Source organism: Panthera tigris, chromosome A2 (genome assembly GCF_018350195.1).
Source record: "Panthera tigris isolate Pti1 chromosome A2, P.tigris_Pti1_mat1.1, whole genome shotgun sequence".
Classification (NCBI taxonomy): domain Eukaryota; kingdom Metazoa; phylum Chordata; class Mammalia; order Carnivora; family Felidae; genus Panthera; species Panthera tigris.
Genome location: NC_056661.1, coordinates 2,192,110 through 2,206,366, shown reverse-complemented (window position 1 = coordinate 2,206,366; position 14,257 = coordinate 2,192,110). Strand labels below are relative to the sequence as shown.

At 47.5% G+C, this 14,257-nt stretch overlaps 1 protein-coding gene across 2 annotated transcripts; it reads left to right on the top strand.

Annotated features, from left to right (window-relative positions):
• The first annotated feature begins 903 nt into the window (after positions 1 to 903).
• On the top strand, positions 904 to 12,835 carry LOC102960877 (zinc finger protein 77-like). Of its 2 annotated transcripts, XM_042977711.1 has the most exons (4): positions 904 to 1,000; positions 6,504 to 6,630; positions 9,625 to 9,682; positions 10,114 to 12,835. In XM_042977711.1, exons 1-4 carry the CDS (start codon positions 998 to 1,000, stop codon positions 11,978 to 11,980), a joined length of 2,055 nt encoding a protein of 684 aa, XP_042833645.1. In that variant the 5' UTR covers positions 904 to 997; the 3' UTR covers positions 11,981 to 12,835. The 2 variants fall into 2 exon arrangements, with proteins under 2 accessions (XP_042833645.1, XP_015399409.1); XM_015543923.2 differs by lacking the exon at positions 904 to 1,000 and having other exon boundaries at positions 6,131 to 6,630.
• The last annotated feature ends 1,422 nt before the right edge of the window (positions 12,836 to 14,257 follow it).

Below are 14,257 nucleotides of genomic sequence, written 5' to 3'. Positions count from 1 at the left end.
ACCTGAGGGTTGTAACGTGTCACACCTGTGGCTGTGGGCCGCTGGGGCCGCGGGGTCCCACGTCCCTTGGTGGCTGAGGCCCCACGGCACTTTTTATTGACCTGAGGCCGGAGAAGTGGAGGTCGGTTCAGAGGGCGGGGCCTCACGCTTTCAAAGGGCCAGGTCAACACCCAAGGAGGTCTATTTCCCCTTAGGTGAGCTCACACAGTGAGCTGTTCTGTCTCTCTCTCTCTTTTTTTTTTTTTTTAACTTTTAATGTTCATTTATTTTTGGAAGACAGAGAGCACAAGCGGGGGAGGGACAGAGAGAGAGGGAGACACCGAATCTGAAGCAGGCTGCAGGCTCTGAGCCACCCAGGCACCCCGTCGGTGAGCTGTTCTTAAACACAGGGGACAAGTGCACCGTCACCCTGTAGGGGCCATGGACTGAAGGCTCATCGGGTCCCTCTGTTCTGTCGCGTCCCGATGCGACGCTGGACAAGGGAGGCTAGTCGGAAACTGAACCAGATTCCTGACACAGAAGGAGGCAGGCGGCTCAGCCGGCCCAGAGCGCATTCTGCTGAGAGCCGATCCTGGCAGGCGGATTGGACACGTGTCTACCGCCAGCCTGTCACTCAGGGGGCAGGAGGCGGGACTGCGGGGGGGGTGGGGGATCTGCCCAATTTGCGGCCACAATGGGCGGTGCCAGGATTACCCTCCAATCACAACGTGAAGGGCCGAAGGCTGTCCTATCACGGCGCGGAAGCGAAGTGGCTCGGTAATGTCCAATCAGGATCGGGGGAGTTATCTTCGGAACACCATCCAATCAGATCGCAGGGACTGAAGGATCGCCCAATCAGGGCCCGGGACCTGCACACCACCCAATCAGGCGCAAGCGAGAGCCCGGTGGGTGTGGCTCTCCGCCGGGGCGGCTGGCGCAGTCGGATCCTGCGCTGCCACGGTTTCGGGTGTGCGCGGCGTAGGAGGACGCCCCGAGGGCGCGGAGCGGGGGCCCCGAGATGGTGAGTGCGCGGGCCGGAGGGGCGGAGGGGACCAGCCGGACCTAGGTGGAAGCGGCCGCGGCGGGGTGTCCCCGTCCCTAGGGTTGGCACCTGGGTCCTGGACGGATGGAACTGGGAAGGAAGGCTGGGGGAGGGGGGAGGCCTGGGATTCGGGGAGCGTGTGCGACGACCTGACTAAGCAGGAGTTTGCTCCTCTGTGGGGGACAGTAGAGACTGTCCGGGTGAGTTGTCTCGTAAAGGAAACTATTTGCAGCCATAAGGAGGCCGCAGGGAATAGCTTCTGAATCCGCGACTCCCCGGGGGGGGGGGCTTTTATGGAGGGTGAGGATGAATATTCAGAAAAGGGAGCTCTGTTGGGGGCAGTCTAGGCGGGCGTGAGGTTGCTCGGACCGAGCTGGAAGACGTGCCCAGAAAGCACGCGTGCAGTGTGACGGTCCCGGAGCCAGAGCTGCTCCCGGGGGCTGAGACTTGGACGTTAGAATCCAGCGGAGGTAAGTGTGGGACGTGGGGCCGGGGCTGAGGGAGCAGGTGCGCGCGCACGGGGTCCTGGGCTGCGATCTCGGGTAAGAAATGCAGGGTTTTGTCACTTTGGAAACCGCGCGGAGAGCTTCACGGGTTTGGCTGTTTCCTGGCCTGGTGCAGACTGTCAGTCTTTGCTTCCACGCTGTTCCCTTCAAGTCGTAAGTGGCTGAGATTGGTTTTTTGTTTTTCCATTTCTTTGTGATTCTGACCCGGACCAGGAAGTTCTGCAAGGGGTGTACTGGGCAATTAGAGCCGGAAAGGCGTAGATCAGGGAATGGAGCTGGGGTCCTAAAACGATTGCTTTTCTGGGCACCCCCTAAACCCGCTGAGCTTATAGCGGGACCCACGGTGGACCTGTCACCCAACCAACCTGAGTTCTCTGCTTGGTGAGTCAGAAAGTGCTCCACACTGAGCAGTCCCAGGAAGAAAACTTTATTAGCAGCAGATACAGAGATCAGTAGATCCCAGGAAATAACTTCCAAAGCCCTGCCTGACTCCCCGGAGGGAGGGTGGATGGGCTCTTCTGGTTTAGGGCTGGGATGGATATTTCCATGGGGAAACCTCCTCGTCCTGTGTGGGGTGGAAGAAGGGGTGCTGCGGGTGGGCCTTAGGGCAGCAGGCCTGTCCCCAGGAAGTAAGTCATGTACAGGAGGCTGTGCTCCTCCCCCAGTGGAGACTTCAGTGTGATAATGAGGTAAAGGTAATTGGTGGTCATTCCAGAGGTCCCTCCAGGTCCCTCTGCACAGGCAGGAATCAGAGGCTCCTCAAACTGGCTGGGGAGGTTGGGGCCCTGGAGGTCTGGTGAGGGCAGTGGGTCTGCTCCAGGGGCGGGTTCCTGTCATTTGCCTGAGTTAAAAGGACAGCTGGAAAGGACAGCTTAGGGAAACGTGGGGCAAAGTTCTGTGAGTACAAGCTCATCAGCTTGAGGTCTAGCTGGTGACAGACTTGGGAGATGACCTCAAATCTGCACCTGGCTGAGGACAGTTTATTACAATCAGTTCCAACGGGGACCAGCTCCCATCTCAGGGACCCTCCAGTGAAAGAGAACGAGGCTTGGCTGTTCTGTAGGAGGGGGATGGGCAGGAAGGCCCAGTGTCAGGATCCCACCCTTGTGGTGGAGGAAGGCCTCATTGGCTCAGGTCCCCAGGGCCTTGTTCCTCAGCTCAGTGGATGTTCAGAGGGTGGGCCACCTGCAGTTCAGGGATCTGTGGGGAGGACAGCAGCCTGGGTAAAGTTTGGGTAGGAAAGGGGTGGTTGTGGACAGTTGGTCAAACCAGGTTCAAAGGAAAAATACAAATTGAATAAGGAGAGACATGTATTGACAACAATGATTGCAAAGGTGGGGGAGGGGATTGTTGCACTAGGGGCAGGGACCTTGCAGGGGACAGGGGCTGCTGCTGCCGGCAGTGTGGCCTTGTCTCCAGGGTAAATGCCTTGTAAGTCCTTCTGCGCTGGGGGGACATTGCATATTGTAGCTCGTGAATAAGTTACACGTCAGCAGGAAACGGGGTGCAGAGTGTGAACCACATGTCGGTTCTGGGTCCCATCACTTGCGACTTCATGGCGTCCAGCTCGAGTGTGTCACATGGGGTCCCCTGGACGTCACACGTTGGTTTATCTGATTCCCTCAGGGCTGAACATTTCTCATGTGTGGGATTCCCTCTTCTGTGGAAGAGTTTCCAGCATGTTGTGACCTGTAACTCACATGTCTGCTTCCTGATGTTCTGTTTCCTTCACGTCCTGGGGACATTCAGGCTGTTTCATTTCAGCGTGTTGTGTTTTCCCCACGTCAGGGTGTATCCTTTCTCTGGGTTGTCTGCGTGGATGGACCCTTCACGTTGTTAGTAGACTTGAACTTCCCCGTCTCTTCCTGTGTACATGACCACCTTTTGTTCCGTGAGAAAACTACATCACGCAGGTCATAATCACACATGCTGGAACTCTCTCTCCATGTGTTCCTCTTGTTTCCACGACAGATAAATCCACAACACTCAGTTATTGTCTGTGAAGCTGATGATTCCTTTTCCTCCACAGATGTCTAGTCTTTCCTGGCCCTGTGTGTCCTAGTGTCTCCATCTCGGCCACTGGCCTTGGGCACCTGCCTGGTAAACATCCACTTGCTGAAACCAGGGGTGCATGATGTCTCCCCTTAACGATATATTATGGGAATCGATAGCAAATGGGAGATACTTGTTGTGGGAGATAAGGGCATCCCCACATGTGTCATCCAGTCCAAGATCAGGAATGTGATCCCATCTATTATTTCCACAAGTCCATAGTTAATCCCATGGAGTGGGGTATACTCTGGGTTTTAAGGAGTGATTTTCCTTACACATTCATGCAGAATTGGTCAAGGTGATAGTTGAGTCATGCATTTGGGGAGTCCTTCCCATTTTCCAGCTGTTGAAATAATCCTGTGTCCCTGGGGTCTTATTATTTTCCCGACAGAGTAACAAGCATGGAGATTCTCTATCATGAGCTGTTGTGGAAATTTCTCTAAATTTCACCTCAAGTTGTCTAGCATTGGTATTCAGAATTTTAAGAAAAACAGTTTTAATTTTTAATGACTTTAGGTCATGACAAAGGAAGATTCAAAACCTTAGTTTGGAGATCTATAGCCAGGTATTTGAGGAACCAGAAGAATTCAGGATCTAATCTGGTTTATAAGAAATAGTATCAAATTCCAATATCTCCAAAGAGGTGGTTTTGAATCATAATTATTTTCTCTCTGAATTCACTCCTATTTCCAAAGATAGCCAAATCAAGACTGATGGTTTGTAAAACAAGTTCAGTTTTAACAATCATCGCCTAGTTACTTACAAAAGCTCAGGAAGAACAGTGATTGGCCAAATAGGTTTTTCAGGAAGCTTGCTTTGCTCAAAATTGTTATCAGGAATCTCTGGATTGAACTTTTTTATAGCCCCTTGAGGCCAGAAGACAAGCCAAATATTTGTCACCAGACTTGTCTGCAAGACCTGTAGATTTATGTGATTTCTTCTTCTCAAGGTCCCCAAACCATCCTGAGGTTTCCGGCACCTGCCAGGAGTTGACTTTACTCACTTGGTAAGGCTGCTGGGAACTCTGTCAGCAAGGCATCAGGCCAGTATTTCCAGGGGGGTTGATTGGTTCCACAAAGTCCACCTTAATTCCTTCAAGCTGTCTGGTTATTTCTGGGTCTATGCAGGTCTGTCTCACATCCGACATTCCTGTCAAATCTTTGGTGAAATAACCAATGTGTCCAATGGTGTCTTGTTACAAGGAGAACAGATTCTCATTGTACTTAAGCAAAAAGGAGGGGAGGACTCAGCACTCCGATGTGTAGGAATGTGTTTGCTTGTAGGTCAAGATGGCAGCTGCATACATGGGAACTAAGGAGTTAAGGGGGGAATCTGACAGAAGCAAGGCTGCCGAGACTCAGCCAGCATCAGGAAAGGGTCCCAGCTGAGTCCTTCACATGTGCGGATTCACCACGGCCGAGCTGCCATTGCCATATTTGCCACTCGTTGGGAATAGACCTTGGGAACAGAGTGGAGAGGAGAGGAAAGGGGTCATTCGCCCATACAGGCCTGAATGGTCTGACCTTGTTCACCCTCAGACCCATAGACCATACCAGGGACCCCTTGGATAGAGAACTTTGGCTGCCTGGTGAGTAATATGGTTGTACCTGCCAAAGGGCGAAAAGAAAGGAGAAGGAGTCAAGGATCCCCCCTGAAGGGCAAGAGGGGAAATCCCTCATCCTGTTGGGCAAGGGGTGCCCCATAGACACCCCCTGGGACTTGGGATCCTCACCAAGGAGGAACCTCAGGTGGAGGTTGTCAGCTGCCCAGAGAACGCTAGAGTCAGGCCACCAAGGGAAACTCCCAAGAAATTCCTAAGAAATCCCAGGAGAGGCCGAGTACAGCAGAGGATCCTTGTGAAGGGCAACAAATGTGGGGTGAGCCGATCAGGGGGAGGCCCACAGCTCAGGGGGTGAGAGAATTCCCCCCAAGGCAGAACAGAGGAGATAGAAGTTTACTGAATACCCTGCGAGGGAGCAGCGGGCAGGACGGCAAAGAAGAGACCATCTGCCGGGAGGCGGTGCTGGGGGCTACAGTTATGGGGTCACGAGGGAGCATGAGAACCTTTGGAATGCTCCCTGTGTGGGACCTGTGCCCGGTTGTAAGTACGCAGGGGTTAGTTAGGGCCTGTGGCCGTTTCGAGGCAGGTCACTCAGGAGCCCGTGTGCATTCAGCTGTGTGCTCACTGTGCCCTTTGCTGCGTATCTTTCCATCACTCAGGCCTGTTGCCTAAAAACGGTCCATACACTGTGATTCTTCCTCCTGTGTTAACGTGAGCGGTGGCTGTGTCCCCATCAATCCCTCAGGGACTCTTCCTTCTGGTGCCCTTTTCCTTGAATTCTGGGCCCTGGGTTAAAAGTTTGAGCGGCCCTGCTGACTTCCACGTTTCTTAAGGCCCCGGACTCGTCTTACACCAGGTGTGCCAGGCACCCGGGCCCTGGCCTGTGTCGGTGCCCAGAGCCCACCTAATTCAGGGAAAGGGTCGTGTCTGCCTCTGTCGGAAGAGAGGGGACTCCACCAGGCTTCGTGCCCTTGTTCCTTCCAGGGCGAGAGCTGCTCACATCAAGCAGCCCTGGAATCTGAGTGTCCACAGCATCCTGACATTCTGGTTCCAGTTCTTGGAGCTGATGATGAGGCATAATCGTCTTAGAGCAAGCCAAGCGTGTGTCCTCCGATCTGTGTGTTGTCCGAGTGAATATTTCAGTTTTCAGTCTGCACAGTACTGGTCTGCTCAGATCTGTCTCAGTGTAAATATCCCAGTAAATTGGGTGTGTGTAAGTCCATGTCAGCTGTTGTCCTCACCCTCTGTTGTGACTCAGGGGTCCTAGGAATGGAGTGCAGCTCCCCGCCTGTCACCCTTCATCCTCCCACACACGTGGGTGATGATGGAGCTTTGCTGCAATAGAGTGTGTGGTATGTTTCAGGCCTCTGTGGTCTTTGAGGATGTGGCTGTGAAGTTCACCCCAGAAGAGTGGGCTTTGCTGGATCGTGGTCAGAGGAAGCTCTACAGAGATGTGATGCTGGAGACCTGCAGGAATCTGTCCTCCGTGGGTAAGGATGGCTCCATACCTTCCCTGGTCTTTTCAGGAAGAGGAAGAAAAGCTCAATATTTGCAAATCACATGAGACTGTCCATAGAATATCCTTAGGACTTTACCAAATACTACTAGAACTAATACATGGATTTAGTAACGTTGCAGAACACAAATTAATATTCCAAAATCTGTTCCATTTCTATATTTACTACCAGAACAGCAGAGAAATTAAGAAAACAAACCCATATTCAGTTACTTCAAAAACTACAGGATACTGTCCTAAAAGTAACCAAGGAAGTTGAAAGATTTGTACTCTGGCAGGTATAAAACATTTAATGAAAGACATTGAAGATGACACAATAAAGGGAATGCCACACCTTTGTCATGGATAGTATGGACCAACTGTTTTGCAAATGCCTATACCATGAAAAGCGCTCTACATATTCAGTGCAATCCCTATCAATATATTGGTAGTAGTTTTCAAAGAACTATAGCAAGAAATTCTAAATTCTGTGTGGAACAGAAAAGATTCCAAATAACCAAAGCAGTTTTGAGAAGGCATACCAAAGCTGAATAAAACAGTCCCAGATTTCAAACTATACTCAACAAAACAGGATAGTACTGGCACAAATCCAGACACTAACATCAAGGCAACAGAATAGAGAGTCCAGAAATGAACCCGTGTTTATACGGTTAAAGAGTCTCTAAAGAAGGAGCAGAGAATATACAATGGGGAAAAGACTGTCTCTTCAATAAGTGGTGTTGGGAAAATGAGGCAGCTACTTGTAAGGAGGTGAAACTGGGCCAGCTTCATACCCCTTACGTGAAAGGAAACTCAATATGGATTAAACACCTCGGTGTAGGACTTGAACCCATACACAGCTTAAGACAAAACAGAGGTGCTACACTCATGGACATCAGCCTTAGCAGTATTTTTGTGGAATCATCCCTTCAGGTAAGGGAAACAAAAGGAAAAATAAAAAATTGAAAGGGGAACATAGCAAACAGACATTTTCCCACAGAAAATAATAGAGGTGGCCACTTGGCACATGAAAAGCTGCTCAGTATCACTAATCCTCAGGGAAGTGCACATCAAAACCACCATGAGCTGTCCCCTCACAGCAGCCAGAACGGCTAGTGTCAAAAAGACAGGAAATACGAGTGTTGGTGAGGATGTGGAGAAAAGGAAACTCCTCGTCTGTGGGGTTTAAATGGGTGCAACCAGCTTGGCAAACAGTTTGGAATTTCCACAATAAAATGAAACACAACAGTACCATGTAGTCCATAATTCCGCTTCTGGCTAGTTCACCAAAGAAAAAAAGCCAGCACGATAAGACGTGTGCACCCTCTGGTTCACCGGACTGTTACTCGCTGTACTCAACATAGGGAAGCAATGCAGGTGTCCTTCAACAGATGAATGGATAATGAAGATGTGGTATCTACATACAAGGGACTATCCCTCAGTAATACAAAAGAGACGAATTTGTGATGTTTGCGGCAACGTGGATGGACCTAGAGAGTATTATACCAAGTAAATAAGTCCGACAGAGAGACCAACAAAACACGTTACTTACATGTGGAATATGTGGAATCTAAATGACAAAATGAACAGACAACAGAAAATAGGAACAGACTTAAAACCGTAGACAACAAATTGGTGTTTGTGGGATTGGAATGGGATTGAGAGACAGGTGAAATCATGGAGGGGATTGAGAAGGACAGATTTGCACTTAATTGAATAAGTCATGGGAAGGAAAAGTAGAGCACTGGGAATATGGTCAATAATTTTGTAGTTTTGTATAGTGACAGCAATTACACTTCTTATGGTGAGCATTTTGTAATGTATGGAATCGTTGAATCCCCATGTTGCACACCTGACACGAATATATAGGTCAGTATGCTTCTACCAAAAAATGAGCGAGTGAATGAATGAATGAATGAATGAATAATAAAAAGTCCCACAATTACCAGTTATCATGACTGTGAAGACGAAAGTTAGGCCCATCTTCCAGATTGCTTGTTGCCCTTCAGATCCTCCCTTCTGCTGAGCTCTTTTCAGGGTCAGGGCAGCAGCCACACACACACCATCTAATCTCCTAATGGCAGCTGGGGCAGTGCAGGCAGCCTCCACTGAGGGCCCATGTGCCTTCAGAACAGGCCAACCGTCAGGTGGACCAGGTTCTGGAGAAGGGATTGGCGTTTGGACACATCCATTAGAAACGTGACTCAGTCTTTGTTTGAGCAGGGTGATGTCTGCCAGTCACCTGTCCTCCCTGTTGGACTTTTCATCCACCGTAGCCCACGTGGCCAGTCTTTCTGTCTTCCTGTAGAGGCAGGGTGTGGATGTGTGTATTTTGCCCAGTTCCTTCCTAACTGCCTCTTCTAATAAGTCTTATCTCCACATTAGTCTGCATCTTGTTTGAAGTATTTCTGAGTGAATGGGCTGCCAGTTCAGACACTTTCTCTATTATTGCCAAAGTCCCATGTCCCAAAGGTCCTCAGAAGTTTTTAGTCCCATGACTGTTCTTCGTGATGAAGTTCATTTACATTTCGGGATTAGTATGAATAGAAGTAGACATATGGTCTGTTTTTTAACCCTATGCATCAGGTCATTTCCACGAAATTCAACTAGGCTCCCAATTCTTTTTTTTTTTTAATTTTTAAAATGTTTTTATTTATTTTTGAGACAGAGAGAGACAGAGCATGAGCAGGGGAGAGGCAGAGAGAGAGGGAGACACAGAATCTGAAGCAGGCTCCAGGCTCCAAGCTGTCAGCACAGAGCCCGACATGGGGCTCAAACTCATAGACTGTGAGACCATGACCTGAGCTGGTCAGACGCCTAACCGACCGAGCCACCCAGGTGCCCCCTAGGCTCCCAATTCTTATAGTTTCTCCCAGTCAAGGTAAAATGAATGGATCAAAGACTTAGCAGAATTCTTTGCAGAATAAGCCTCTGAGTGAAGAGAAAATACTAATGTTTACAAAAAATGATTCCTGTTCTGTGTTTGTAGAGAAGCAGAAATTTCACAGCAATGGAGATCTGACCCGAAAGCAAGAAGGGCTTTTGAGGTGAGTGACACTTGTAAGGGAGTAAGGGAGGATGTTGGCGATTGTGAGACTGACCTGAAATTAGAGAGCAGCTGTAAACCTAGCACAACGATCGTGTAGTCAAAATTTTCACAAGAAGTTTTTATAAATTTATTCTAGGTATTGATCATGTGAAAAAACATTGCGTTGGAAAAAATGGTCAGAGAAAACTATATGTACGAATCCCAAAATGTTATGACTCTGTTTGAGCCAGAGATTATGGCATAAGCATGATGGGTTTTAGGCTTTTACCATTTTGTAACCATGCAGACAGTGCCACAAACATCACTATTCATTGACAGTGGCCATTATATAGTGCAATAATGATTAACAAACATCAATAGATCATTAATTAATAAAGAGATAGTTTCTAATCATCATTTCCTAACCATGTATCTTCCTATTTTGAACAGCAGTCCTTTGTTGGAGAGTGTCTGTGAACGTATTGAAGGAGATCAATGTGGAGAAACCCTGAACCCAATTACAAGTCTTACTGTGCATGAGGGGTGTCCTACTGGAGGCAAATCCTGTGAATGCACTAAGTGTAGAGAAGCCTTTGCAGATGGTTCCTTCCTAGAGAAGCCGCGAAGACCTCACCCACGACTCAAACCTAGTCCTGGTGAGGAGTGTGGGCAGGCTTGCAGCTCTGTTACGAGCCTCAACACTCATGTGGACACAGACCTTGTAGAGAAACCCTGTGAAGGTCAGGTCACCGGGAGAGCATCGGAGACATATGCGAAGAGTCTCCGTAGTAAAAAGTCTATAGAGTGCAAGAAATGTGGGAAAACTTTCACTTGCACAGCTTCCTTTAAACGTCATGTGCAAGGTCACTGTGGACAGAGGGTCCATGTGTGTGACACGTGTGGGAAAACCTTCGTGTATCACTGCTACCTTACACGTCATGTGAGAATTCACACTGGGGTGAGACCCTATGAATGTCAGGAGTGTGGGAGAGCCTTCGGGTATAAGTCAAGCCTGCAAAACCATGTCAGGACCCACGCTCGGGAGAAACCCTATAAATATCAGCCGGGTGGGAAAGCCTTCCCTGGTCAGCATTCCTTTCGAATACCTGAGAGAAAACACACAGGGTATGCACCCTTTGAATGTAAGGAGTGTGGCAAAACTTTCAAGAAACGTCTACATTTTGAATGTCACATGACTACACACAATGTAGTGAAACCCTATGAATGTCTGGAGTGTGGCAGAGCCTTTAGGCATCACTCAGACCTGCGAGTTCATATGAGGACACACACTGGGGAAAGACCCTATGAATGTAAGGGATGTGGGAAATCCTTCCGGAAGTATCATCATATTAAACGTCACATGGTTATTCACAGTATAGTGAAACCCTATGAATGTAAGGAATGTGACAGGGGCTTTGGGGATCAAACACACCTGAGAATACATATGAGGACACACACTGGGGAAAGACCGTATGAATGTAAGCAGTGTGGGAAAGCCTTCAGATATCAGTGGAATCTGCGAGGACATGTGACAACACACACCAGGGAGAGACCCTATGAATGTCCGGAGTGTGGGAAAGCCTTCAGGTATAAGTCATGCCTACAAGAACATGTGACAACACACACGGGGGAGAAACCCTATGAATGTCAGGAGTGTGGGAAAGCCTTCAGGTATAAGTCGTGCCTGCGAGAACATATGAGGAGACACACTGGGGAGAGACCCAATAAATGTCAGCACTGTGGGAAAGCCTTCCTTCGTCACTACACCCTCGTACTACATATTATGAGAAGACACTCAGGGGATGGACACTTGGAATGTAAGGAGTGTGGGGAAACTTTCAGGAAGCATCGACCTTTTGAACGTCACATGACCACACACAATGTAGTGAAACCCTATGAATGCGAGGAGTGTGGCAAAACCTTCAGGTATCACAGAGACCTAAGGATACATGTGCGGACCCACACTGAGGAAAAACCCTTTAAATGTCAGCACTGTGGGAAAGCCTTCCCATCTCCTTCAAACCTGGGAGTACATATGAGGACACACTCTGGAGGGAGATCTTACGAATGTCAGCGGTGTGGGAATGCCTTTACCTCTCCTGCTAGCCTGCGAGCCCATATGAGGACACACGCTGCGGAGAGACCTTTTGAGTGTATCGAGTGTGGGAAAGCTTTCAATCAGCTGCAAATTTTTCAAAGTCATTTGAAAACACACAGCACCATTAAATCCTATGAATGTAAGAAGTGTGGGAAGGTGTACAAGTTCTCCTCGTCTCTTCGAGCGCATATGAAGAAACACCCTGGGGAGAGACCTTGACAGATCACTGCTTCCTTCAAGAACATGTGAGGCTGCACAGTGGACAGTAAGCCTCTGTATGCAAGGACTCTGCTAAGACCTTCCAGTGTCCCAAAGTCCTGGGCAGAACCTTATGAATGACTGCTGTGTGGGAAAGCCCTCAGTTGTCCCTCTTCCCTTCGAGGACCCATGTGAACTTAAGCACCATGGAAAAGCCTTTGGGTATCCCAGGAGTCTGTGAGCACAGACACACTGTGGCATAGCATTTATTCTCCCTTAAATTCTTACTGAAAATGCGAGCCAGTACAATGGAGATGATCCTGAATGGACACAATTTTGGGAAAACTTCAGGTATAGAACTTCATGTATTTTGTTCATGAAAATTCAGGCGGGAGAGAAATATTTTCATTGTTGTGAATATGGTTTTGAGTTTCCAGGTGCCTCTTCCTTGATTGGGATCCCAAGTGTATGAATTCCTAGTTCGTGTCACTGATGTTAACACTGATGGTTTTAAGTGGCCTTCTTTGTCCTCTACATCTGTGTGACCTAGATGTTGTTACCTCAGACTTGAAGTAATCACACGGTTATGTACATGTCTCTTTCCCATTACAATGTCTTTTGGACCCATAGGTGATAAAAATGTGTCTGTTGCTAGTGTGTACATATAACTTTATATACTTTTACAAAGAAAATTTATTGAGTTATACATTCCAAAATGTTCTTGTTACATTATCATGATATGAGACTTGTATTTTCGAAAGTTCTTTTCTGTCCTCTGTTGTGAAACTGGAATATTCTCATTTTGTGTCTACTCTACTTTTCTGTCCTTATTATTGGGTGATATATTTTCATATCAATTCTTTTTATTCAGTTTTTTTAAAAATTTAAGAAATGTTTATTTTTGAGAGCAAGAGAGTACATACATGGGGGAGGGGCAGAGAGAGAGAGGGAGATATACAAGCAGGTGCTCAGGTTCTGAGCTGTAAATGCAGAGCCCAGTGTGGGGCCCGAACCCATGAACTGTAAGATTGTGACCTGAGCTGAAGTCATATGCTTAACCGACTGAGTCAACCAGGTGCCCATTCTTCTTCAATTTTTAAAGTTGATACTGGTTTTGTGTTTCTGGGAGTCATTATTAGTGTCTTCGGTTGATTTTCTTCTAAATTATGACTTAGAAGAACATCGCTTTGAACCATAACTCAGGTTTGCTTTTTTTTTTTTTCCACGAGCAGTGATTGTGGTGGAAATACCACTGGGGTGCTTTCCTCTGGCCCTGAGGAGGTAAAGTGTGGAATGACCAGTACCCTTAATATCAGCCACATCAGCCAGCCAAAGTATGCCATCTGATAAATTCTGGACATAGGAGCCTCTTCATTTTTATCCTTATTAGAGATAAAAACACTTCATTGTTTCCATAACATTCTGCAGTTCTGAGGTGCCCCAAAGGCATTCCAGCTATGGGACGAAATGTTTTTGGTGGTACCCTTGGTATTTGGTCATGCAATGGTGCATAACATCCTGTTGGGCTGGACGTTGAAGGGAAAAGTATTGCTGCTTCGGTGCCTTTAAAAGGATTTGCAGGGTATGTGATTGACTAGGTCAATAGAGCACGGTATTCTTGGTCTTGGATTGTGGGTTTGAGCCCTACATTGTGTGTGGGATGAGGTTAGCAAATAATAAAATGGAATCTTAATGGGCAACTGGGTGGCTCAGTCGTTTTAAGCGTCTGATTTCAGCTTAGGTCATGATCTCACAGCTCGTGAGTTTGAGCCCCGCATTGCGCTCTGTGCTGACAGCTCAGAGCCTGGAGCCTGCTTTGGGTTCTGTGTCTCCCTCTCTCTTTGTTTCTGTCCCACTAGCACTCTGTCTCTGTCTCTCAAAAATAAAACGTGAAAAAAATGGAAAAAAAAAAGAAAATAATAAATGGAATCTTAATTGGAAAAAAAAAAAAAAAAGGATTTGCAAAAGTATGCCCAAGGTAATATGATCCTCTCTGGCTATAGGTATGGTCCTGGTGTTCTTTGGAGGTCTTTCACAAAGTCATTATCCTAGAGTTATTAATGTACTACAGTCATGTTAACGACAGTCTTGTGTATGCAAGAATTTTAAAAATTGACCTGAAGGGAAACAACCATACAATCATAATGTACCTGGTATTATGACCAAAAATGCATGAGACTTTCAACTAAGAATTGTCTCACGAGAACTAGCCAGACAGATTTAACACCCCATAAGTGGAAACGCATATTTTGATAAAATCTCTCAGCCAATGAAAAGTAAAGAGAATTACATTCATTA